The sequence below is a fragment of the Suricata suricatta genome, chromosome 5 (genome assembly GCF_006229205.1).
Source record: "Suricata suricatta isolate VVHF042 chromosome 5, meerkat_22Aug2017_6uvM2_HiC, whole genome shotgun sequence".
NCBI classification, from domain to species: domain Eukaryota; kingdom Metazoa; phylum Chordata; class Mammalia; order Carnivora; family Herpestidae; genus Suricata; species Suricata suricatta.
The window spans coordinates 152,471,572-152,499,162 of NC_043704.1; the positions used below are offsets into that span (position 1 = coordinate 152,471,572).

The 27,591-nt window shown below is 44.3% G+C and overlaps 1 protein-coding gene across 1 annotated transcript in view; it reads right to left on the bottom strand.

Annotated features, from left to right (window-relative positions):
• ULK4 (unc-51 like kinase 4) overlaps positions 1–23,410 on the bottom strand; it is a 492,439-nt gene extending 469,029 nt beyond the window's left edge. The window contains exons 1-11 of the mRNA XM_029938787.1: positions 23,352–23,410; positions 19,230–19,422; positions 14,580–14,679; positions 12,186–12,325; positions 10,194–10,356; positions 8,044–8,145; positions 7,359–7,442; positions 5,268–5,343; positions 3,237–3,329; positions 1,323–1,438; positions 1,098–1,167 (exon numbers count right to left, since the gene is read on the bottom strand). Coding sequence (XP_029794647.1) covers positions 1,098–1,167; positions 1,323–1,438; positions 3,237–3,329; positions 5,268–5,343; positions 7,359–7,442; positions 8,044–8,145; positions 10,194–10,356; positions 12,186–12,325; positions 14,580–14,679; positions 19,230–19,367 — 1,082 coding nt within the window. The 5' untranslated portion in view covers positions 19,368–19,422; positions 23,352–23,410. The remainder of the gene's footprint in view (positions 1–1,097; positions 1,168–1,322; positions 1,439–3,236; positions 3,330–5,267; positions 5,344–7,358; positions 7,443–8,043; positions 8,146–10,193; positions 10,357–12,185; positions 12,326–14,579; positions 14,680–19,229; positions 19,423–23,351) is intronic.
• Between the last annotated feature and the right edge of the window lie 4,181 nt (positions 23,411–27,591).

The window sequence follows — 27,591 nt, forward strand, 5'->3', positions numbered from 1 at the left end:
TATGCCAAAGACTGTACAAAGTTTTTTTAAAAAATGAATTAATGCCTAGAATGTATATAGATAAATTCAACATACTTTATATTTAAATAGGAAAACAAGTCAGGAAATACTAGTTCATCGTTATAACCCCTTTGTCATTAAATAAAACTATTTGTACACAAGACCAAAACTATAAATAAAATACTGCACTTAACATTTATGTATTAAAATTTTAAATACATTTATCTTTATTATATTAAAATAGCATTCTGTTCTTGATAAAATTATTTCAATGATTATTAAATAAACATTATTAAGCCTCCATATAAAACAATATGTAACATGGCATGCCTGGGGGGCTCAGTCGCTTAAGCATCCAACTTCGGCTCAGGTCATGATCTCATGGTTTGTGAGTTCGAGCCCCACATCAGGCTGAGAGCCTGCTTTTGATCCTGTCTCCCTCTTTCTCTCCCCTCCTCCTCCTCTGCTCGCTTGCTCTCTCTCGAAAATAAACATTTTTTTTATTTTTTGAATTAAAAAAATTTTTAAAACACAACCTGTTCTTTTTCCTCAAAGTCTTTACCAAATAAAGAAGCTCAACTGCTAAAATTTCACATTCAATTCTAACTGAAAGGCAAGTAAAAAATGAGGTTTTAGCCCATATAAATAGGAAAGACAGGTGGTTTGGTTTAAAGCTTTTTTTTTTCAATGTTTATTATTTTTGAGAGAAGGAGACACAAAGCAGGAGCCAACAGAGGAGCAGAGAGAGAAAGACAGAGAACCCGGAGCAGGTTCCACGCTCTGAGCTGTGAGCCCGACAGAGGGCTCGAACCCACAAACCATGAGATCACAACCTGAGCTGAAGCCGGACGCTTAACCGACAAAGCCCCCAAGGTGGCCCTGATTTGGCTAAAAACTTTTAAAAATGCACAGCCAAACAGACACTCCATTGGCCAGCCCCTGACGCAAACTTGAAAAGCAGAGAGATGCCGGACTCTGGCGGTCACAGCCCTGCCCTCCGTCTCCGTGGAACACGGGCGGCAGCAGAACGACAGGCGCGTGGAGCAGACCTGACTGCGGTCGCGCGGGGCTTGCTCCCTGCTCTGTAGCTCACATACCTCAGGAGAAACATGGACTCGTTCGGCTGGCCCCCAACAGCACTGTTAGGCCGCAACTCAGCTGGGTTTTCTGTGGCAGGAGAGAAAACCATTGTGTGTAAAGAACCAAAACTACCACGAGCAGCGCATGATGCAGGCAGAAATTTAAAGAGAATGGCAACCGAACCCAGAGATTCTCAGAGACGGCATCCTCAGCGGCAGGAGCGTGCTCCAGCCATGGCTCACCTAGTCTGAAAGAGGGTCTAGGGCGATGACTGCTCCTCTCCCCCTTGGCTGGTCCACTCTGAGGCTTCACAACCTCCTTGGAATCTTGGGTTCCAGAATGCTCCGTCAATTTTCTGCTGTGCAACGGGAGAAAGCCAACACAATCAAACTCATTTTTGAGCTTTCTAAAGCATTCTGCATAACAAGAGGTTGGAAGAGTTCATTAAATTGCACTAACACTTGGCAAAGCCATGGAGTTAGATAAGCATGGTCACCGGGTAGCTGAAGTGAGCACTTACTATACGCAGGCTCTATACTAACCGCGTCTGTCACCGCATCCCTGAGAAACGACTAGACTGGGCAAGTGACCCGGACTTCCAGCACCAGGACACCGGCAGCGAGTCCCGCTTAGTCCTCCCCGTGCCGGGCCTGGACTTCAACGCACACGTACAGAGCCCCTAAGAAAAGCCGTCTGTTTCTGTTCTAAGAAACAGGAAAGGGGACCCCAAGAGTCAGACCAGAGGAAATGCCACAGTTTAATTTTTTCTCTTTTTCCATTCTAGTCTGTCCCTGCCCCCCGGCTCCTTGCCAGTGGCTCAAGCTGGCAGAGGGGCATCTCCTCGAGCTAGAGCGCGAGGGCCGCTCGGCCCCAAACACAGCCAGCAAGACCCAGACCCTGTAACACCCCCTGACTGAGGGGGCTGCTCGTGGGACTGCCAAGGCTGGCTCTGACACCCAGAGTCTAAGGAAGAAAAACCCCATGTACGAGAAGGCATTAGACAGAATTCCACAACTGTTCGGACGGAAGGGGGGCAGCTCTGCAAACCCCCAGCTCCGTGTACTTAATGGCAGAAGGCTGACCGCTCTCATCTTACAGCAGAAACCAAGCAGAGGTGTTCACGTTCGTCACTCCTGATTCGAGGTCTGACTTAAAAAGTCCGAGCAAGGGCAAGAAGGCGAGAGAAGAAAACAAACGCACACAGATTAGAAAGGAAGACTACAAACTCGGGTCAGAGGTCTTTGGTGCCTGTGGACACCGGGGGACCGAGACCAGAGCCCCGCTTTCTGTGAGTCCCCACAGAGTGTAACAATGGTGGGAACGTGGGTGAATCTCACTGGATCACAGAAACCCAAGTTTGAGAGAGACCTTCGATAGAATTCAGACTTCTCCATCCAATACACTGAATCCGCCAAGGCGAAACTCAAAACTCACAAACCATTAACCACTGAGTAAGATGGGGGTGGGGAGGAATCCATTCTTGGGCATTCATTCGACTGCTCCTCACCTTGTCCTTAATACCGTCATGTTTTAAAGCGTCCTGGGCTAAGCAGGCTTCATGACAACGACACAGTACTGTCACTCAGGACGGGCCAGGAGTAGGGGTGCCGCGGTAACACACGACCCGCGAGTCCTAGTGGCTTACTCTCCGCACTTTGTCTCCCTCACTCACACGGCCACTGAAGGCCGGCAGGGAGCTGTGCTCCTTGGGTCACCAGAGACCTGGCCTGAGGCAGCTCCACTTGGACATTTTCCTCCCAATTCCCCCGTCAGGAGGAAGACACGCGGCCAGCCCCTCGCCGGCTCTGTGGGGCCTCCGGAGAACGAACACGCATCACTTCTGCTCACACTTCACTAACCAAACCACGTCACGTGACCAGGCCTAACTCGAAGGGGGTGAGGAGACCCCACCACGTGCGTGCAAGGCGGGAAGGGAGCTATACATGCTGAACAGGACTCATGCCTACCGCGCGTGCAGTCACTGACTGGAGAGTAAACAGCTGATCAGAAAAATGAGCAGAATCAGGAACACAGACGGCTCAAACCGCACTTAATCGAAGGCTGGATTTTCTCCGAAAATGAAAGCAGACAAATTTACGTCGTTGACGCTGCGTTATCACAACAGTAATCGGTGTGATCATCTGATCACATCCTACCTGAAGGTGGGATTCTCGGTGCTCCATTCATGGTCTCTCCGTGCAAAAGCACCCTTCCAAAAGGAATGCTGCAGCAGGCCGGCCCACGTCAACCTGTGCAAAACACTGATGTTAAAATTGTTTAACAGGATCTACCGTGCATGATTCCCAAGTCACGTCCCATTTACATGGGTCAGACTGTATAATTTACAAATTTCTCTATTCACATGTCCCCCTGCAGTTCTGTCCTACTTTACTTGCACTGTAGTACAGTTAACCTCGTAGCAACACCCAAAATAACCACTGAGCAGCCGCACACGGCGCAGGACGGGAGAGGCTGAGAACTAAGTGTGGGAAGTCTCAGGGTTCCTGTCGCCTGGAGCCTGAGAAAAACATTTTGGGTTCTCAGAGAGTCTATGAAGAGACCCTATAATTAGCTTAAAATCTTACTATTTTTATCTTTGTTTGGTTTGTTTTGTTTTTTTTAGTGTGAGAGCATGAGAGGGGGAGAGACACAGAGAGGGAACAGAAGATCCGAAGAAAGCCCTGCACGGACACCAGCACGCCCAGTGCAGAGCCCAAACTCACAAACCACAAGGTCATGACCGAGCCCAAGCCAGACGCTCGACCAACTGAGCCATCCAGGCGCCCATTACCTTATAAAGTAACTATATCAAAGATACTATCAATTATAATTCTGTCATCTTTTATTCTACATACCCTACCTGCTTCGTGACTTTCATCTTTGGGACTTCACTTTTAGAATTTCATTTAGAAATAAACAAGAAAATCAACCTCATGATTTTACATGTCACATGTCTGTACAGGAGTCAAATGTTCTCCAGCCACTCTGACTGGAGCCCAGGCGCCTGGGCAGCTTAGTCAACGGGGCATCAGACCCCTGATTTCAGCTCAGGTCATGATCCCAGGCTCGGGCGATCACATCCCACATCTGGTCCCATGTCAGGCTCCACAATGAGCATAGAGCCTGCTTGGGATCGCTTTCTCTCTGCTCCCCTCACCCCCCACCTCTGCCCTTTTCCTCCACTCGCGCATTCTAGAATAAAATTTTTAAAAATAAAAAGGTTTAGGCTGTACGTAAAAGCCAGACTCCCTTCCACTTTAAGCCTTCATTGTGGTATTTGGGTGTGGTGTATTATTATGATAATCCTGTCACAAGGAGAGTATTAGGTGAGAGGCTAACAGGCACAGTGTGCATTTTCTGGGTTGCAGTAATGGCAGAAAATTAGAAACAGGCTCGATGCTCAGCACAGAGCTTGACACGGGGCTCAATCCCGTGACCCCAGGATCGTGACCCAAGCCGAAATCAAGAGTTGGACGCTCAAGCGACAAAGCCACCCAGGCACCCCTAAAATAAAAACTTTTAAACAAAAATCTTGCAAATAGAAAACACTTTTAATGTAAACTCAGATTTCTTTTCTTTAAAGAAGTACTTTTTTTTGAAATTTTTTTTTACTTTATAAAGTTTCATATTTTTTTAACGTATGCAATTATTTTCCATCATTTACAATACAGTAGTTACAATGACACTCCAAACAGAAAAGCAAAGTAAAAAATCAAAACCCCCACTTCTGTTTCATGTAATTAGACTTATACAGAAATTAGAAGGTTAAGTACCAACTAGTTAATCACCTAATTTCACAGCTATCTGAAGTGGGAATCATTATATAGCAGCTTATTCAAGATACATGATACAATTTATTACTTGCCCATAAGCTAAAACACAGCCTGCTTAATACCTTTCCTTAAATTCCACCTCTATACTACAATATGCTTGAGGTCCATGCAAAAAAGTAGCTACCTTTTATGTAGGAAATGGATGATTAAGTCTTTGGTGCTGTAAAAGCAACTTCATTTAAACATAACCAACCCCCACCACCAAAAAGAGAAGAGGAAAAAAAAAAAGTAAAGAAAATAAGGGAAAAACCCAAGAATAGTTCTGTGTATATTAAGAACAGTACTATTTTACAAGTACATGAAAAGAGAAAAAGATTCTTTTCCTTATTCATATTAAAATTCTTCCACACATACCTTTTCTGAGGATCTTTCTGAAGTAAACCATCAAGCAAATTAATAAAATCTGAAGAAGCTTTAGGAAGAGAAGGATCTATACACAAATAGAGTCCCAAAAAGAAAAAAAAAACGTGGTAAGTACATGAACATATACCCTACATGAACTTCAGAGTGGTAGTATTTGAGCACACATTTGTAAGAGAACACTGACTCCATTATTAACAAGTACATCCTCCATTTAATGGGGTGGGGGGAGTGGGCATAAGAATAAAAGAACACTTTTTCCTAGACCATAAAAAACATGAATCTCAGAAACTAAACTTGGACTAACTCGACCCTTCCTCCTCCCTGAATAAGCCCAGTCAGGATCCCCAGCCCTGCCTGCATACCCTCGGCTTCAACGTTTAGTTACGCCTCATTTCCTGAGGCCTCCTTAATTTGACCAACTTGGCTTTATAGTGCACAATGATAAGAATACTTGCAACCCTCTTTTCTCCGCTTCTCTCCTTTAAAGATTTTTAACGGGAAAATAACGTCACAATATTATGATGCTGTCCAATTCCAGTAGTCTGTGTTTATTTTTTTTAATGTTTTTTATTTATTTTTGAGAGAGAGAGAGAGAGAGAGCGCGCGAGGAGGTGAGGGTCAGAGAGAGAGACAGACACAGAAACGAAGCAGGCTCCAGGCTCTGAGCTGTCAGCACAGAGCCCAATGCGGGTCTTGAACCCATGAACCGTGAGATCATGACCGGAGTCAAAGCCGGACGCTTAACTGACTGAGCCACCAGGTGCCCCTGTAAATGTTTAAATTAGACAGAATATAACACAGTCTGGGGTATAAATTATCAGTCTGTGGATTCAAGTAGCCATGAAGACAGTGGACAAAGACACCGAACAGAGGGCACCACCGGGCACTGTGGCCACAGTCTGATGGAGATCCCTAATTAAGTGTGGGTCACCAGACGTATCCTGACCAGATCTCTGACACCTCGAATTTCAGGTTTCTCTTCCCTGCCTGAAAATCTTTAGCTTACAAGGACAAAACGATCATCAATACTTCTAATATTCAAAACCAAAACAATAACCCAAAGTCATCATTACAGGAAACATTTTGTAAAATCAACCATTCTTAACATGAAGTTAAAGAAAAAATAAGCAGTTTTAAGTATTATAGACTATTTTCAAAATAACATTGTTTGGTTTTTTCATTTAGGAGGACTCTGGAAATCCTGAAAGAATTCTGTATTCCCAGTTTTTCCATTAATTACCTCTGAAAGTTTTCTTCGTAAAGTTGTTTTCATTTGTTTATCTTAAAACTCCCTTTTCTTCTTCTTCTAAAGAAAACAGCTTTACTATGTTTGGGCCTTTTGGGGTTTTTTCCTTTCCTTGCCTTAAAATTCTTAGTGGTAGATGGTTATATTAATCAAAATTCATATGATTAAAGTTCCAATCCTGTTAAAACACTACAACTATATCTAGTTTAAAGACGTTAGAAACTTGTCAGGGGCAGCTGACAAAGGCCTGATCCGCCCCTACTCCAGCACTAAGCAGAAAGAACTACAAGGAACAGAAGTACAAATTAAGTAAATAGTACATTCAAAAGAAACAAACGTTTTAAAATCTTTATACCAGACTTCTGTTGATACAGGAGCACAAAATAATTTGTTTTCAAAGAAAGGAATCTATTTAGTAGTACTTTTTCATTTCATTATCTTAGTAAAAAGGCAAAGGCAATGCTAACATTTCTAAAAAATATCAACTTGGGACTATTTATAAAATGTGAATTTGGAGGTTAGAAATCAAAAACAGATTTTGGTTAACAGTGTACCATTAATAGTGTCAGATGTAAACTAAACCGCATTTATAATTAAAGAAAAAACCTAACTTTTGGGTTTTTTTTTTTTTAATGTTTGTTTTTGAGAGAGAGAGCATGCGCATAAGCAGGGGCGAAGCAGAGACAGAAAGGAGACAAAATCGTAAGCAAACTCCGGGTTCTGAGCTGTCAGCACAGAGCGCGATGTGGGGCTCAATCCACAAACCATAAGAACATGATGTGAGCCAAAGTCGGACACTTAACCAATGGAGCCACCAGGTGCCCCAAAAATCCTACCTTTTGGAACAGGTGGCAAAGGATCCTCATAAAAAATCTTTTCAATTAATTCTGAAAAACTTTCTGAGAAGAATGGAGGTTTTCCTGAAATTACATGAAAAATTGTAAAATTAAACAATAGTTTGCTACTACCAAACTATAGCCCTAAATAGATCTCAACTACAGATAGGTTAAGACTACACAACTTACAGGAAAATATACATACAGCAGTAACTACTTATTGAATGCCTGGTCCAGACCAGGGACACTGTATATTTTTCTATTTCTGTCATTCAAAACCTATCATCCTCACAAAGATGCTAGTATATGCACAATCCATTATCTAAGGGCCGCGTGGGCCATTGGACACACCTGAATAATTCACAGACACAGGTACCTTTATACAAGAACTTCTAATAATCAGTTTTTAAAAAGTAGGCACATTTGAACATTCCAAATGATTATCGTGTAAAATACGTGTCTGTCAACAGTCCCTTGGCCTGGATGTCAAAGGTTCTGGGCATCTGCCTGGACACCAAGCATACAGGAGGAATACAGAGGAAGACAAGCCAAAACCAGGATATACAAAAATTTAGAAAAGCTAGCATTTTTCACATCTTCCAGGCTAAATACTCGCAAACTACAACAGATTTCATCCTTCTGTGTGTGCCCAGCTTTGGTTTAAACTGTACCGGAAAGTAATCACCTGAAAACATTTCATAAAGCAGACAGCCCAAGGACCAGAGGTCACTGGGGATGGAGAAGTCAGTACCCCTCAGGATTTCAGGCGCTGTATACGTAAGAGAGCCTGCAAGTATAAAGAACGACTTCGTCAGGCATTTGTAACGATCCCGAAAACAAAGCTACCATGAGACCTGGTAAGGCAAATATACACACACACATCAATCTAGACCTTCGTGGGCATTTCACCTTTTTTTAAGTTTTCTAATTTTAAGGTTTCGTTTACAAGAATATGCAATGTGAACAGGTTTTGGAAATCCACTTGAGTTAGAGATGTGGCACAATTCTGTATGTTCCTTCTTTTTTTTAAGCTAACAATTTAATCCGAAGAACCTCTGACTACAGTATTCTGATTGGAATACATTATACAGCAGTAACATCCCGAATTCCCACTGGCTCAGCAACAGAGGTTTATGTGTTACTCAAAGTCCATGTCCGCCGCGAGTCAACCCCCCGCTCTGTTCTTCAGCCACTCAGAGAGCCAGGCTGATAGAGGCTCCATCTCAACACGTGCTCCCTCCATCACCAAGACTGCACACTGGCTCTGAAAATCCCTGCCTCCACGTACCTCCCGTCACTTCCGCTCACATTTCCTTAGCTTTGGCACGGAGAGGATGCGACCCTACTGTGGATCCAGAACAGGGAATATTTCCTGAACAGCACTAAGGTCCGCCACAGATACTTTACACAAGGCTTAACATTACATGGACAGCAAATTGTCGGGGCGCCTGGGGGACTCAGTCAGTTGAGCGTCCGACTCTTGATTTCACCTCAGGTCATGATCTCACAGTTCGTGAGTTCGAGCCCCGCTTCGGGCTCTGCGCTGACAGGGAGGACCCGAATTGGGATTCTCTCTCTCTGCCCAACTAAATAAAATGTTTAAAAAAATAAATGGCATACTCTTGAGCTAGCAAGTTCCCTTATTTACTGATGGGAGAAATCAAAGCTTAGAGGGTTCCCCAATATCCCCTAAGTCACACAGCTGGCCACTTGCTGTGCACCCACCAAACCTCAACCTAAAAACCTCCCATCTTCCAATGAAGATGAGTAATCACCAATTATCTGGAAAATAAAATTCTACTGAGGCAAACCTTCCAGCAAATACTATCACCAGGGCCCACTGAGGCCACAGCGGCAGCCTCCTGTGTCCTCAAGTTTTAAAGTTCTCCTATGTGACATTTTGACCAGACGATCACATTTCATACATACATTCACCTCATTCACCTGACACTTAATGGAAGGCCTATTTGCCTTTCCATTTGCCAAATCCTGAGAAACGAAATCTAAGGAAGACCCCAAGGCGCCCAGGTACCCTGCCCAACACATAACCAGGGCACGTGCCACTAACGTGTGTTGAACGTGAACACGTCTCTCCACCTCAACGAGAAATGCAAGGCCAGGGACTTTGGCCTGTCTGTTCACATTCATATTTCCAATATCTAGAACATGCCTAAATTTTTGTTGATTTATACAATTTATTTGACACGAATCAATACACATACTAATGAACAAACGACTATGAAGTCCCTACCTTCAGAATTGAATGTTAAAAGGCAATACAGAAAAAATATGACATATGTTAGGTTCGACAACAGATTTACACAGATAATATTACAAAAAGGGTTTCGCTTCACACAATCTCCCCTCAGGTACAGGGACGCTAACATCCCAGGCCTCATCTCACCGTCAAAACCACCCCCAAGAATGTGCCCTCAAAATCTTAATTTCAGAACACTAGCTACTCAACGATGTTGAAAAAGTATCTACTGAGCCGCTAGTGTACGCCAGGAACTGTTTGAAGTGCTCAGAATGCAGAAGCAAGCAGGAAAAAGCGGCCATCCCTCGGTTCTAAGGAGCGGACAGGCACATAAGGCGACAAGGACAGGTGCCAGGTTTGCGAGAACTTGCCCGCACCTCACAGTCCTGGGTCTGTGCAAACCCGCTAGGCCTTGGGCAAAGCCATCCCCATCCGCAGGCTCCTCCTCCTGTTATTTTCAATATGTTATTTGACTGTCAAAAATGGCACAAATGTATTATTTTGACTGGACATTATCTCCTAAACACGTGACTGGGCAGCCCACACCCAGGGTTCCGATCTGTGAGCGTTCTGCGTACCTTTGACTTTGCCCTTCACGGTTTTCTTCAGTGCACTTTCCCCGCTCTCACCTCCTCCTTCTTCTGCTGCCACCAAAGCAAAGAACTCTTCCAAATTCTCACCTTCCACTTTGGCCAAGCAAAAGTTACTGAACTTCAGTGTGCCAGGCCCTTCCAAGAGCACCTATACAGATTAAAACATGTGGTCAGAACCCAATTCCGTCTGCACTTCCATCCGTCCTCTCCTCATCTCACTGAGGAGCTCTGAGCACGGGTTTCTCTGCTTCATCCCAACTCACAACTTTAAATGCACACAATTTTAAAAGAAGCTGAAGAAAACTAAATCCAGCATTTTAATAAGGGAATTAAATATTAAATGGCGTGTTCTCAGATGTATACAATGAACACATCATAACCAGAGGGAACCACAGGCGCTGGGGAAAGACCGACGCATGTGGAACAATGTACACACACTCGCCAATCCTCCGTGACCGCTGAGCGGGGTCTGCAAACCCACCTGTCCGCGTTATGTGCGCAAGGGTTCAAAACGAGGGTTCTGGAGATAAAGATCTAGGCCTAGATCCACCACTTACTGGCAGCCCGGGCTGGAGAACTTACCTCTGTATAGCTCAGTCTCTACACCAGCAAAATGGGAATAATAATACTGAACCCTTCCGACTGCTTTAAGGTTATACATGCAAAGGGTATTCTGACAAGGGCCGGCACGTGCTCAGCGCGCCCCCACGCCCGCTAACACGATCCCTGACCACAAGCCACCCGTTGCACCGGGAAGCTGCGCCAGTGCTCCCCGACGTGAATCTTTTCCCCCAGAGCCATTAACACTATCTCGGGGCAGTCACAGCAGGACAGGGGCATCTTTGTTTTTAAAAGCAATTTAGGGGCGCCTGGGTGGCTTGGTAGGTTAAGTGTCTGACTTCGGCTCAGGTCATGATTTCTCAGTCTGGGAGTTTGAGCCCGGCATCGGGCTCTGTGCTGACAGCTCCGAGCCTGGAGCTGGCTTCAGGTTCTGTGTCTCCCTCTCTCTCTGCCTGTTACCCCCTCACACACTGTGTGTGTGTGTGTGTCGTTTTCTATCTCTCTCTTAAAAAAATAAGTAAGTAAATAAAAGCATAAAGTTTACCCTTAATTTTTGGTCACAAATACTAAGGATGTCTGGTTATCTATAACAGTGGCTTTTAAATTTTTTTGAGCACCAGATCCCCCATAGGTCCTGTTAAGATCAACTGCCAGTCCCTACCCCCAGTTTCTGATTCAATAGGTCTGGGTGGGACCCAAGAACCTGCATGTCTAAGGAGTCCCAAGTAATGCGGATACTGCTGGTCTGGGGAACACACTTTGAGAACCACCAGCAGGGGTCAGCAATTTGCAATTTTTTGTAAGTTCTGGATTTTTAGATGTTCTCTTCCAGAGGGTCTAGAAATGTCCTAGAAGCTTAAGCTAAATATAGTCCATAATCCGTCTCACAGAGAGAGAGAGAGAGAAGGGGTAACTTGTCCAGGTTCACACAACTTCTAAGCGTCAGGGTCAACTGTGACGCTGAAACGGAGCAGGTTTCAGGACTCTACCACCCTGAAGCACGTTTAGTTACAGATCATTAGTTTTACCAGAAAAGAAGCTGCCTGACCCATAGTACCAGTAATCAAGCAAAGCCCAAACTGCCATTATCAAACCAAAATAGCGGCTCATAATCAGACACCACAATTTAAAAGCTAAGCAGCTCATTTTATAGATATACTGAGCTCATCATTCACAATATACCTCAGCAGCAATGATACTTATTCAAGGGACTCTGGAGGGAGGGGAGACTTTGCGCTCTAAAAGCTACTGCAACAGGCAGCTAAAAAGGTAGCTAAAATATGGCACTATGTTTTTATTTTAAAAATATTAAGTCAATTTCAAGATGTTCTAAATTTTATCTAAAATTAAAAATACCTTTGAGAAGGCATTAAAACTTGAGACAGAGCGGTCAGGAAATCAAACTTCATGAACTACCTTGCCTGGAGAAAGGTCACAGAAGAGAATGCCAAGTTGATGAAGGTGATGTAATCCAGCGAGGAGGTCAACTCCAAACTCTCTCACCACATCTTCTGGGAGGTTTGCATCTTGAGCAATGACCGTTTCCAAGGAACCACCTGCAAGTTGATTAAATCACCGATTTTAGCCCCCAGCACCGACACAATGCCTCCAGGAGGTTCAATGCCGGGAGACACTGAGCTTTAAAGCCGGATCTAATCACCACACCTGGACAGACCGGCAGGGGAAATACACACATGAATGAACGCAGTGGACCAAGCACCCTAAGGGTGACCTGTGTCCACACTCCAGAGTCACTGCCAGAGAATGACTGCTTGGGCTGGTGGAACAGTGCGGTCCCCACACAAGCAGGCCAGAAGCCCTCTGAAGGGAGAACCCGTGATTGCTAACTCCAGTTAGGAACTGAACCGCTGCAAAATCAGAGGTAAATCCTAACCCAAACTGTGCATTTAAAACACATTATACAGGGGCGCCTGGGTGGCTCAGTCGGTTAAGCGTCCAACTTCAGCGCAGGTTGTGACCTCACAGTTCATTGGTTCGAGCCCCACATCGAGCTCTGTGCTGACAGCTTGGAGTCTGGAGCTGGTCTTCAGATTCTGTGTCTCCCTCTTTCTCTGACCCTCCCCTGTTCATGCTGACTCTCTCTCTCTCTCTAAAATAAATAAAAACTGTAAAAAAAATTTTTTAAAGAAAAAAACCACATTATACAAAGTATAGCCACATCGACTCTTGTGCAAAGTGGGGTCACGTTCTGCAAAGCACCGCATGGCAGAAAAGACGCCTTTCCTTAACAGAAGATCACCGCCTTTAGCATACTTCACTGAGGAAATCATGTCAAAGGCAAACACATTGTGAAATCCAGCTCTCTGCTCTTCCGAGATCCCGCTCACATTTCTACCACCTACGCGCCAGGAACAAAACAAACAAAAAACCTGCATCAAGATTCCAAGAGGAGCCAAGTTTAGAGAAACATATATAACCCTACACACAAAGTTCCTTCCCCAGAGTGCTCTTCTCTGTGAAGATTGTGTGTCCCAAGCAGCTGTCCTAACTTAGGTTCAAACAAAATGCTTTTCCTATCTCTTTAAAAAACAAAAAAAAAAGTCTTGGGGCACCTGGGTGGCTCAAATGGTTAAGCATCCCAATCTTGATTTTGACTTAGGTCACGATCCCACGTGGTGAGACGGAGCCCCACACAGGGCTCTGTGCTGGGCATGGAACTTGCTTAAGATTCTCTGTCCCTCCTTTCCTCCCTGTCCCCCATCCACACGTGCATAACTAAGTCCTCGCTCTTAAATAAATAAAACCCTTTTAAAAAAATAAAAAATAAGAAGTCTTACCTAGCACCTGAAAGTTCAATCAGAAAGAACACTGTGACTAAAGTAGGAGGTATTTGGGGGTTATTTTTGTTTTGTTAGGTACGGATCCACTCCAAATACATCATCAATTAGTAAGGCTGTAATGATGGGGGGGGGGTCAGAACAACAGCTGAAGCAAAAAGTAACACAGGGAAAGTTCAAGTTCCCTGATCACCTCAACAGAGCAGCTGTGAACGTCAATAAACCACAGTCCTTTCCTAATGGTTCAGAAAAAAAATAAAATCCAAGTAAGTTATTATTCCAAAAAAAAGACTAATTTGATCATTTGTTGTTACAAATTGTAAGTGCCAATAGGTTAAGACTCATAAACTAGAAATTACTTAACATTTAATATTTAACGATCCTTTATTGTTACTCATTGTAGACAGAAGCACACTAACAGTGGCGCGTCTCCCCTGAGCCCCTGAAACTGAACTCCCAGAAAGCAGCGCTGTGTTCCACCATCTTTCTCCCTCAACGCGGCCCTAGAACGCTGCACGGGCAGGGGCTGGAGCACCTTCTCTCTCCTGTTAGGAGCTGGCGTCTGCTGACTCGGCCTTGTACTTGTTCACACTGCCTACGTTTTTATAAACAGCAAGTATTCTTTTCATAAACATAAAAAGATGATGACTTAATAAACTAATTAGCTAACTGACAGCTACTTGACCTAAAATACTCGGTTTTTATTCAACAAGAAAACTTGTTGGATAAGTTTAATCACAAAAAAAAATATTTCAACATTTTTACACAGGTGATTTACTAGTATTTTACACCAAAGTGAATCTCAAATCTAATTTTACTCTCCTACCAAATGTCTCACCAAACATCCTTGCTCTTTACCCTGCCCTCATATCCGAACAATGCATGTGCAAGCCAGCTTAGTCAACATATCAAGTGCCTCTGTCTGTAACGCAAAAGGAAAACAATAAAACCCACATGTTTCTCAAAACTACCTGAAGCGGATGGATGGGTGGCATGTCTTACACACTCTTACCTGTGCAGAGTTCCACCACGAGCCAGAGATGGTTGCTGGTTTCATACCACTCGTGAAAAGTTACGATATTCTTGTGTTTAATTTCATGGGTGAGACGGACCTAGAAAAACACAGCATTCATACACACACGCACACGTTCTTAAAATCCTTACATCTATTAAGAAACACCTAAGCACACAATTGGGAAGTGGGCAATCGTAGAATTTGGCGGAATTCTATACAGGTATTACAAATGATTGTTATGAAGGTTGGTGACATGGAAAAATGGTAATTTAATATATAATCTTTAAAAAAACCTCATGCAATACAGTTCTATGTATTTGTGTAAACATAACATTGCAAAAGAAATATTCGTAGGAAAATGACCAAAAGGTATACATCGAAATAGCTGAATCTTTCTACTTTTCTATTTTCTAATAGTGAGCACACAATACTTTCATAATCAGGAAACAAATCATCTTCATGGAGAAAAGAAAACATTTACTAAGTACAAATAACTTAAAGGCTCAATAATAGTTAAAGTATAGATCAACTAACAATATTAACCCAACATGAAAATGTTTAATTTTATAGCAAAAAATGATAGTATAATGATGTGAAGTAAAAAAGACAAGAAACAAAATTAGCTAACACCTTGATTTTAAAATTGAAACAGAACTCCTAGTTAAAAGACTAGAAGGTAAAAAACAGGGCAGGACGGTCTCACGTGATGGAACTGTGCTGCCCTTTTCTCCCTCCACCCATTCTTCTGTATCATCCAAATTTTCTAAAATGATGACGTTTTACTTTTTCAATATTTAAAGTAACTCTCAAAGGGCTCTACAATTTTCTTTTTAAATATATCCTTCATGAGGATGACTAGTTGGTCAGTTGGCAGAGCATCCCACGCTTGATCTCAGGGTTGTGGGTTCAAGCCCCACACTGGGCATGGAGCCGACTTTATAGACGCATAGTATCAATTCACTCAGGCTGTCCAAAGAAGAATCGTTACAGTGAACACACTGATCTTAAAAGTACGTTTCCGCTGGCTCACGAGGACACCGGTGCACCAAAACAAGCGTGAATTCCACACTCAAGAGTAAAGATGCAGGGGCGTCTGGGTGGCTCACCAGTTACGAGTCTGACTCAGGCTCAGGTCACGGCCTCACAGACCGCGAGTTCGGGCCGCACAGCACAGAACTTGCTTCAGATCTTCTGTTTCCCTCGCTCTCTGCCCCTCCCCAGGGTGTGCGCTCTCCCTCCCAAAAATAAATATTCAAAATAACATAAAATAAGATGCAAGAGCCTGCCCATTAAAAAAACAATACTAACTTGCCTGAAGGGGTTTTGCCTTCTTCCTTCAAGACCCCATTAAAAACGGGATGCTTTATTAGCAAAGACATCCAGACTCAGAATGGGGGACAACTACCCAAGTGCTCTGGATCCTTGATTTCTGATTCTCTTACACTTACACACACACATTCTACCGTCAGTCACAAAACACAGGCTACTGGGCCCATAACTTGTGGAAACACAGAGCACCCGATTTTAGAAATGGAATGTGGTACATACGCTCTAGGAACTACCCAGTGGGTTCGTATTCTAACACAAGAAAGGGAAATGAATCTGCATAGTTTAGAAGACACATAATTTAGATGAGAATTAAATCAAAGTGGTCCAGAGAATTTGAGTACCACCTTGTAATAACTCCGGTAACTTCCGTCCCAGTAGAGACTGGGGAGAGCACATGGCGAGCATGAACCCACAGATCCACCCCCTGGAAGGGCAAAGTCCTAACGAAAAACAGCGATGTGGAAGGTCCCCCAGAAGTCAGGCCCCGGTCAAGCCCCGCACCCTCCCCATCAGTGTGGCCAAGTACTTCCTCTTCCAGATATCCCAGCTCTCGGGACCTCACCCCCCACCTGCACCTCCACCAGCCATCTGTTGGGGTGATAATGCACTGTATACGCTGGATTAAATACACTCATACAATTAATTTCCTCTCGATGTGGCTATGAACTTTCAAGTTACATTTGTAGCCCCCATTATGTTTCAGTTGACGAGCACTGTTGGATTTTTACTAATAATCGGATCGTCTCCAAAACCTGGCACACATCCCAGCTCGTGACCACCCCTCTTCACTCTCCAACTCGCTCTCTCTAGTACTCCACTTCTGGTTCGGTTCAAACCTCCGCGCTCCGCAATTACGCAGCAACTGAGGCAGAAGCAAGCCATGCTGACGGAGCCACCGAGGCCCCAGCTGGTCTGTCCACCAAGTGACTGCTCACGCTCGGCTCTCCTTTTGCCCGGAACACTGCCTTCCCCCCTCACCTCCTGAGGCCTTAGCGTCTCATCCCAGAGAAAACCGCATGGGCTCCTGGGGCCGAACGTACAACCCACGTCTTGTATCACACGCACCGTCTTCCCAGCTGGCCCCTCCTTGCAAAAGCCACCCCTCCTCACACCCATTAGAACAGAGACCTTCAAAACAAAAACAAAGAAAAACAGAAAGAACAAGTATCGCCAAAGAAGTGGAGAAATGGAATTCCTTGCACACTGCCGGTGGGAGTGTAAAATGGCGCAGCCTCTGGGGAAAACAGTACGGCAATTCCTTTAAAAAAATTAAGCTAAACTATCCCGTTTCTGGGTATATCCAAAAGATTGAAGTCAGAATGTGTCCTGAAGACACATGTGCACACTCGCGTGCACACCAACATTATTCACAACAGCCAACGGCGGAAGCAACCTAAGTGCCCAGAGACAGGTGCAGGTAAGTGCATGAGCAAAATGCGGCGCATACATAAAACGGAATATCACAGGTTCTTAAAGGTTAAAGAAATTCCGACACATGCTACAACACGGATGGACTCTGAGGACATCACGCTAAGTGAAATCAGTCATAAAAAGACAAAGTGCCATTCAGAGACGTAGTAGAACTGTGCCGTCTGGGGACGAGAAATGCGGACTATGGTTTCACGCGTACAGAGTCTCAGTTCTGCAAGGTGACACGAGTTCTGGACAACTGAGCAATGGCACTTCGGGTGTTTGCCCAAAAGAGGCGAAAACCAGGTCCACACAAAACCTCTCCTTACATATAGCAGCCTGATTCACAATTTAAAATACTCAAGATGTCCTTTAATAGGTGAATGAATAAAAAACGCTGGCACATATACACGATGGAGTACTGCTCCATCAATAAAAAGAAATGAGCTCCCGGCCACAGGTAAACACAGAAAACTTAAATGCACGCGGTGAAGATGTCAGCCTGAAAAGGCTACATGCTGTGTGACCCCAGCTCGATTCCGTTCTGGAAACGGCCAGACTGTGGACACAAGAACAGGATCAACGGTTGCCAGGGTTGGGAGGAGAGGAGGGATGACGCGGTGGAGCGCAGAGGACTTCTAAGGCAGTGACACTCTTCTGTATGACACTATAGTCACAGACACAGGTCACCACACATTTGTCCAAAACTATGGAATGTCAACACTGACTATGGATTCGGGGTGACTGTGACGTGTCGGTATAGGTCCATCAGGTGTAATATACACGCCACTCTGGGAAAGATGCTGATGGGGAGCACTACATGTGTGGGGCAGGGAGCACAGGAGAGAGCGCTATACTTTCTTCCTAATTTTACAGTGAACCTAAAACTGTTTTGGGGGCGCCTGAGTGGCTCAGTCAGTTAAGCATGTGACTCCTGATTTCAGCTCAGCTCATGACCCCACAGTTGCCAGATGGAACCTGGCATGGAGACTGCTCAAGATTCTCTCCCTCTCTAGGGCTTAGCTGGTTGAGCGTCCAGCTTCGCCTCAGGTCACAATCTCACGGATCGTTGGTTCAAGCCCCGCGTCGGGCTCTGTGCTGACAGCTCGGAGCCTGGAGCCTGCTTCCGATTCTGTGTTTCCCTCTCTCTCTCTGCCCCTCCTCTGCTCGCTCACTATCTCTCTCAAAAATAAACGTTAAAAAAATTTTTTAATTAAAAAAGATTCTCTCCCTTTCTACCTCCATCCTCTCCTGCTCACGCAGATGCTTACTTTCAATAAAACTGCTCTTAAAAAATTAACTTTAAAAAAGAAGTTCTAGAGATGGTGATGGCTGTACAGCAACACTGCATCACCAACTGTATGCTCAAAAATGGTTACAATGGTAAACTTTTTGATGCATGTATTTTACCACAATAGGGAAGCAGCAGAAAAGGCTAAGTTGGGCCCAGGAGCCTGGGCTGCTTTCCAACCCCAGTTACTCTCTCCCAGTGTCCTTTCTTTGGCAAGCTTCATCAATCACATGCTAAATTTAAAAGTAAATGATCTAGGGGTGCCTGGCTGGCTCAGTCAGACTCTTGACCTTGGGGTGGTGAGTTTGAGCCCCACGTGGGGTATAGAGATTATTTAAATAAATAAACCTTTAAGAAATAAAAATTAATGATGTAATTTAGACTATATTTTTCATGACTTTTCCCAAAAAAAACACGACTAAATTGCTAATTACTTAGGGATGTTTATTAGTCATTATTCAGGATTGGTGGCACTAAACAGACAGAAGGTCACCCATTCTGGATTGAAAATATGGCATTTGCTATAGTGAGTTCAATGGCTTCTGTTTATATGGTTCTTATTCTCCTTGATCATAGCTCTGTGTTTTCCCAAACGGAGAAAACCATACTTGACTTACCCAATTGGTTATTTCAGGCCTTTTGCACTTCTCGGTACAAAGAATGGCTACAAAATCGATCGTCCCCTTCCGCCGCCCTTTATAGACAACGGACTTGCTTCCTCGGCCGATCTCCTCATACAGAATGAAGTTTTCCATCTCTGGCCAACTGCTCACGTTGGATAAAACAGCAGCCTAACAGCATCTCCAACTCCTAAAAATCAAACAAAAATAAAACTTCTAAATGCAAGCTAGTTGCATGATTAATTAGCCTAGGATAGATGTAAATCTAGTAATTCTATAAACTGAAAATTCACCTCTAAGTGTTGGATACTGGTCTCTTTTTGTAGGGTGGGAAAAAAGCCAAGGGAAAAATAAAACAGTTGAAAAACTAATACTCACCTTCCTTCAACAAGATTTTAACAAAAATGATGAAAATGACAGCTTTTTCCAACACATGTAATAAAGTAAGAGATGAATGAGATTCCAATGTATCTAGATATTTTTACTTTGTTACAAAGGAAGGCATATTGTGTCAATTCAGTATAGATCAGGGACATATGACTGACCTAAACCTCAAACCATGAGGAGCAAAAGAGACAATGTATGTTAAAATACCTTATAAACAAATACGGAATGACAATATTTCCATCTAATCCACAGAGATTCTAAGAAATCAATCCAAATATTAAAATCAGCTGTTACCAAAACTCCTGGCTCCTGGGCCCAATCCAGCCTGCTGCCTTTGTAAATAAACTTTAACTGGAACATAGCCACACCCATTCACTTACACGTTGCCTAAGGCTCCTTCTAGACTACAACTGCAGAGTTGTTAGCAGAGTAGTGGCTTGCACACATTCTAGAATATTTATCATCAGGGGCACCTGGGTGGCTCAGTCAGTTAAGCCTCCAACTTCAGCTCAGGTCATGATCTCATGTTCGAGGGTTCAAGCCCTGTGTCAGGCTCTGTGCTGGCAGCTAGCTCAGAGCCTGGAGCCTGCTTCAGATTCTGTGTCTGTCTGTCTGTCTGTCTCACTCTCTCTCCCCCTCCCCCCGCTCATGCTGCCTCTCTCTCTCTCTCAGAAAAATAAATAAGAAACATTAAAAAAAAAAAAAAAGAAAAAGAAAATGTTCTGTAATTCATACTGATGGCTGTACAACTTTGTGAACACACTAAAAATCACTGAATTGTACATGTTAAAGGGGTGAACAGTACAGTGTGTGAATATCACAATTTTATGGATATAATTTACGTGTACATTAAGTTTAAAGTGTACAACATGTTGATTTCACACATTTATGTATCATAATCTGACTACTACCGTAGCATTAGTTAACACCTCCACATGTCACATAAGTCACATCTCTGTGGTTAAGAACATTTGGTCTCATAGCAACTTTGAAGTACGTAACACATTCCTGTTTAGTATAATCACTATGATGGACATTAGGTCTCCAGAACTTCTTTTCTGTTGTGGGCCATACAAAAACAGGCTAAGAAACAGATTTGGCCAAGAGGCAGCAGTTTGTCCTATCTTGGTATATGGAACCAGTAATCCAAGAATCTGGCAACTAATTCTAGGATTCCATCTTCCAATGAAATTAAAATTTACTGCCAAGTAAATACATATACATACATATAAAGATGTATAGGCTAGTAGTTACATTTAGTTATTTGAATTACAAACCTGGTCTCTATACCAAAACACAAAAACTCAGACTACTGACAGCAAAATTCTTTAAGCACTAAAGATGTGGGTAAAATCTGAATTTAAATCACTGGAAACCCAGGGCAGGGTCTGACTTTGCTCAGGTCATGATCTCACAGTTCATGGGTTCAAGCCCTGCACCTGACAGCTCAGAGCCTGGAGCCTGCTTCAGATTCTAGGTCTCCCTCTCGCTGTCCCCCGCACCCCCCCCATGCTCTGTCTCTCTGTGTCTCTCGTTCTCTCGCTCTCTCAAACATAAACATTAAAAAAGTTTTAATAAAATAAATGGAAACCCAAAAATGGCACAAATAGTAAAAGTGTTCAGTAAAACAAATAAATTCTAAGTTCACTCTATGCTCCTCTCCTCCCTAAAACCCACTTAAAAAGAATCAATCTTGACTCCTGACCCACCAAATGCAGCCTAGACAGACTAGTTTTGTGGCAATAAGTCAACAATACATAGTAGGTAATATAACTTAAGATTAAATTGGCAGTGTGTTAAGATAGAAAAGCTATTTAGCCAGAAAAACAGAGACTTTTAATTAAATGTTCACAATTTGGCTACATTAAAACACACCAGGATAAGGTGTTGAAATAGTAAGTTTTATGTAAGAAAAACAGCTGATTCCTCCAGGGTTACCCAGGTGGCTCAGCTGGCTGAGCATCATCCAACTCTCAGTTGTGGTTCAGGTCATGGTCTCACAGCCACGCCCCTTGTCCTGCTCTGCTGGGCATAGAGCCTGCTTAAGGTTCGCTTTCTCTGACCCCCTGCTTGTGCTCGTTCGTTCTCTCTCTCTCTAATAAACAAATTAAAAAACTGATTCCTTGAGAATAAGATTTTAAGCCACAAGAAAAAAAATTAAATCTTTACATTTTCAATTTGATTCAAGCCAAATTCTTTTCTGAAGTCTTTCACTGAGTAGTGGTGTCTAAGCAGAAGGGGCAGTCTGAAATTAACAAACGCATCAGTTACAAAGTCAGTTTAGACAAGGTTGGTTTAGGACTGAAGCACTTCCCCTCTCTGGGGCTCAATTTCCTTCGAGTAAAATAAGAATTGGATCAGATAGTCTTGTAAGTTATTTGTCAAGTTTGAAATCCCACAATTTCAAGAATCTTTGTGACTCCAAGGACATCCTCACCTCATACTTGTTAATAGCATTTTTTTAAATGCGTAAGCTCTAAAATTATAAAACACAAATACAGAAAACCCCCATAAAATACATGTATAGTTTAATGAGTTATTATAAGAGGGACTCCCCATCTGTGAGTTCAAACCCCACATCACACTGACAGCACATAACCTCCTTGGGATTCTCTCCCTGGCTCTCTACTCCTGTCCCACACTCTCAAATAAACTTAAAAAAAAAAATAATAATAAGAGGGACAACCTTGTGATCACCTCCTATTTTGCCTGCCATCCCGGACGTCCCTCCCTGAGCCTATGGGAACCACAACTCCTCTTTTCCAGAAGTAACCACGCTGACGTCCACAGCCACCACTTTGCGACATATCTTCGTCATTTTCTCAGTGTGTATTCCCAGACACCAGAGCTCAGTGTTCCGCGTTTTCTAAGGCAGGGAACGCCTTGTAAGGCTCTTGTAATCTACGAGGTGACCCAGGTCAGAGAAGCCAGCCGGTTAAGATGGGGCGGGTGGGGGGGGGGGTGCAGAACCTACATTCAGCGAACTCTTGGAAACTGACCAGGTGAGGCGGGAAGATAGAGACCGCTACCCTCCCTTCATTTCCTCTACCTTCAGAGCGTTCCCTCCTCCACCACCAGCAGCCACCGCTGCCCCAGGCCGGACCTACTGAATAAGAAATCCTGGGAGCGGCGCGCAGCACACTGTGGTGTAACTCACGCTCCGGACGCACCCTCAAGCTTGCTAACCGCAGGCCAAACCACCTCTTTCGAGGGCAGGAAAGGTGGCAGGCACTGCGCTTCGCATTCAACAGGTGCTTCTCCTCGAAGCACTTCACGGACCAACGTGTCTGCAGGCTTCGAGTTCAGTCTGACCTGCAAGCCGCAGGCTCGGAGTCGCTACGTCAGGACCCCCCACTCCAACCAGCTGACCCGCGAGCTGGCGGCCTTCACGGCCTCGCTCCGTCCAACGGCTCCCGTCCGCACGGCCGGCTTAGAACTCGGCCAGCGTCGCTGGGGCTGCAGGGCGAGAACTCCGAATCGAGGGCGTCCATAAAGCGCATCTCCTGATCCCTACAGCCACGAACCCCCCCGCCCCCCCCCCGCATCCAAATCCTCGAGGAGGAACCAAAGCCTCGAGAAAACGGTTTAAGGTTTTTAGTTTAACACGGTAACAAAGCAGAATCATAAGAGAGACGCGAGGGGCACAGGGTCCACGGAGGGAGGGCAGGTGAGTGGTGCCCGTGGAGACCCGGACGCAAATTCGTGGACCCCAAAACCACAACTGCCGCTCACCCGAACACGCGTGAGGAGAAGCCGCCGGCCCTGGGACGGGTCCCGCGAAGGCGCGCGTCTCGGCTTCTACCCCCTCGGGCGAGTCCACTAGCCGAGGCCGGGGGCGAAGCAATGGCGTCCGGCGGAACGCGCAGGCGCAGTCCGAAGCGGCGCGGTCTAGCGCCCCTCCGCATTTGGGTTCGCCCAGGCCGTCTCCAGGGCAGCACGCAGAACGCCGGAAGGAGCGTGCAGCGCTGACTGGCTGAGCAGTCTGGGTTCTCATTGGCTGGGGCCCGGAAGTGGGAGGCCGTGGCGGAGCGTTTGTCCAGCCTAACTGGGTGTGGGGACCGGGTTCTTGGGCAGGTAAGAGGAGTTGTTTGGGCAGTAGATGCGCAGCTGGGAACTATGACAGCCTGGGCATTGTCATTTCTTCCCGCCCCACACTGTCCTCTGTTTCCTCCCGTCCGTTTTTTGACGCCAGATCTCAAGGACGTGGCAACATAGTCTGAGTAACTAATAGCTCCGAAAGAAGCCAGCTTCTTGTGTTCCTCACTCTTGAGAAAAGTGAAGACTATGGATGACCTTGCTTCTTGCTCTTGAGGAAACAGACCAGATTCTCCGTCTGACTTTTCATGGTTTTCAAAGCTCCACGTCTTTAAATTGCAGCTACCAAGCAACGTTACCATCACCTCCCCTCTTCCTTCCATTCAAGTTAGCTCAGTGATGCTCAAATTTCAGCATCCGAATCACCTGAAAGCTTGTTGAAACACATTTCTGGGTCCCACCCACACAACTTCTGATTCTGTGCATCTGGATGAGGCCCAAAATGCTTCAGTTCTACCGTGTTACCCGGTGATGCGGACATCACTAATCAGGGACCATGCTTTGGTGTATGTAGAGGGGCCGTGCCTCTCTTTGATCACAGGAGAATCACATCTATTCTTTGACTTCTAACCCTTCCTACATTCCCAGGAATCCCTCTCAGTGGTTTCTGCTTGCAGGATAAACTTGGAAATGCTTTCTAAATGACATGAGCGAAAGGCCAAGTACCCTGAAGAATGGACAATGTCTTCTGAACCCTGAAGCTTTTTCTGCAAAGAATGATGGCAGCAGCTAATGTTCTAGTCTTTGGTGAAAAAAAAAATTGGAAGGTTCCCTGTTGGGGAAAGAGATTTGCCTAATACCGGGCAGAAGGCAAAGTCTCCCAATGAAAGAGCTCAGTGCCTTATCTCAACTAAAGGATGTTCACTAATCAATAACCTTCCCTAAATGTGCAGTAAACACTGAATAAGGCTTTTAGTACCTTACTCTTGCATATGAACACAGAGTCAGAAATATCAAAATATGTCAGGAAAGATTCTAATATGAAAGAGATGAAAGTAACTCAGAGGAAACGTACAATGAAGAAGCCAGACTAAAACTTCAAAATTGTTAATAATCTAGATGTGAAAATGCATAGCATTTATAGTTTGCATTCTCTGTTTCCTTTCATCCAAGGGATATTGAAGAGCAGTTTTATTTGTTTTCTTTTAATTAACTGGTTAGATGTTGTTGTTGTTCGGCTGTGTGTATTTGGTTTGGGGAAGCTATTGAAACTTCCTTTGTTATAATAAATGGTTAATATTTTTAAATGTTCCACAGGAGTTTGGAAGGAAGATCTCTTATTTGTTAGGCATATGCTTATTTGTTTCATATGCATGTTTTCAAGTTTATTAACTAACACATTTGAATCGGCCAGACCTTCTTTTTATGTGCCTTCATCCTGATTGTTCTGCCGGTTCTTGAGAAAGGTGTTTTGAAGTTACTCATTATGGTTGTGGACTCGCCAATTATTTGTTTCTGGGTTTAGTTCAAGGTCAGTGAGCTTAGAAAAACAACAACAATGGGGCTCCTGGGTGGCTCAGTCGGTTAAGCGTCCGACATTGGCTCAGGTCATGATCTCACGGTTCATGGGTTCGAGCCCCGCATTGGGCTATGTGCTGACAGCTCAGAGTCTGGAGCCTGTCTTTGGATTCTGTGTCTCCCTCTCTCTCTGCCCCTCCCCTGCTCATGCTGTCTCTCTCTCTAAAATAAATAAAAACAGTAAGAAAAAAAATGATCCAAGTGAGAATAGGAAGAAAACATTATTAAGGTTAAAACCCAAAGGGGGGAAAAAAATCTAACCAGGGATATGAATTCAGAGGGCAGGAGATTGTTTCCATGGTTCTCTTCTGGGCTGTAATTTCACCCAGAGAACCAGACACAGAAGCTGGCCATGGTGCCCTGGGGTCTCCAGCGTTCCCTACGATATGTGCTCCATGCCCAGGTTACCAGCTCAGAGAATGGACCGTCCTGGACAGAAGCTGGAATCTGGGAGCCCCAACCCCACGCACTCCATCTCCCTGAAAGGTCTGGGAGCGAGCGTGATCATTCTCCTAGCACCAGCTTACAAGTGTAAATACACTGACAGAGCCAGATGCCAACTCCCTCCTATGGGAGATTTTCAGCCTTATAATACTAACCCATAGCTTTTAAAATTTCTGGCCTCCTGGGAGGTCTTTGCCCTTTGATAACAAAACTAATCACTCTTAACGTCCATTCCGCATAGTGTGGCAACTCCAGGATGGACTAGACTTTCAGAGAGATTACATTTTTGGGTCATTACTTGCAACAAATTCCTTAAGCACTGGTGCCTTCTCATGATCTCATCGTCAGCACATCCTATGCACCTCTGACCCTGCTTCCCCTCCTGCACCTCATGGTGCTTTCTTCTTCCTCCTTCCCCAAAGCCCATGTTATTGCGCAAAACATATTGTGCTGACGGTGTGGTAATAACAGACGTTACAACCCAGAAAGGAAAGAACTTAAAAGTAAATGTTAGACACGGTCATGACAAAGGTGTTAAGAGAGCAGGCGCTTGCACGCTGCCAGTGAGGGAGCAGTTTGGCAATACGTATCGAAATAGCAGATGCACATCCCCATTGACCACGCTGTTCTTCTAAACATGTATCATATATATATATATTCATGTCATTTGAAAAATGACATATGCACCAAAGTATTCAGTGCAGCCTCGTCTGATAACAACTCAACTTTATATCAGAAAGAGACTGATGTAATTAGAAATGAATTTTCTCTTTGTGTGCTGATATAAAATATCCTGAGATAGTTATTAAGAGGGAAGGGCAAGGTGCATAACCCTGAGTGTAATATGCTACCATTTGTAAAAGGAAAAAAAGAGGAGCAAGATTACAGGTAGATATTCGCTCATATATGCAAAGAATAGCTCCACCATCTCCTGAGGGAAGGACAAGAACCGGTAACGGCTGATTGTGGGAGGGGCCTGAGTGGGTGCAGGGCCGGGTAAAAGAGACATAATGTGTACAGCTCAAATTTGAAACCACGTAACTATACTACCTACTGTACCTGTTTGTTACATAATTTAAGTGAATATATATTTTAATTATATATAATACATGTATATGTTTTTTATATATACACACATATGCAAATATACATATATCCATAAATGGACAAAATGGAGTGTGGCTTGTCTACACTGGGCAAGCCTTCCACCTTGCACCACACTCCTCCTCCAGACTCTCCCTGTAGCTCCATTCTCCCTTCTCGCCTCTTCTACCCTGTCCAGGGCCCGCACCCGTCCTTCTTTGTCATCTTAGCTGATGGAGCACCAGAACTGCCAGTCCGTTAATGACCTCCTCTAGACATAGCTGATCTAATGTTTCACCAGCGGAAGGTTGTTCAGGAGTTTCCCTAATCAAATGTTGCCCACTCCTAATTGTTACCTTTCGGAATGCAAAGAGTCTGTAGATTACTTGAATTTCCAGTTTTCTCTTAACAAATCTCAAGCCAAATTATTTTTTTAAGTAGTTTATTGTCAATTTGGTTTCCATACAACACCCAGTGCTCTTCCCCACAAGTGCCCTCCTCCATCACCACCACCCCTTTCCCCCCTCCCCCTTCAACTCTCAGTTCGTTTTCAGTATTCAATAGTCTCTCAAGTTTTGCGTCCCTCTCTCTCCCCAACTCTCTTTCCCTCTTCCCCTCCCCCTGGTCCTCCATTAGGTTTCTCCTGTTCTCCTGTTAGACCTATGAGTGCAAACATATGGTATCTGTCCTTCTCCGCCTGACTTATTTCACTCAGCATGACACCCTCAAGGTCCATCCACTTTCCTACAAATGGCCATATTTCATTCTTTCTCATTGCCATGTAGTACTCCATTGTGTATATATACCACATGTTCTTGATCCATCCATCAGG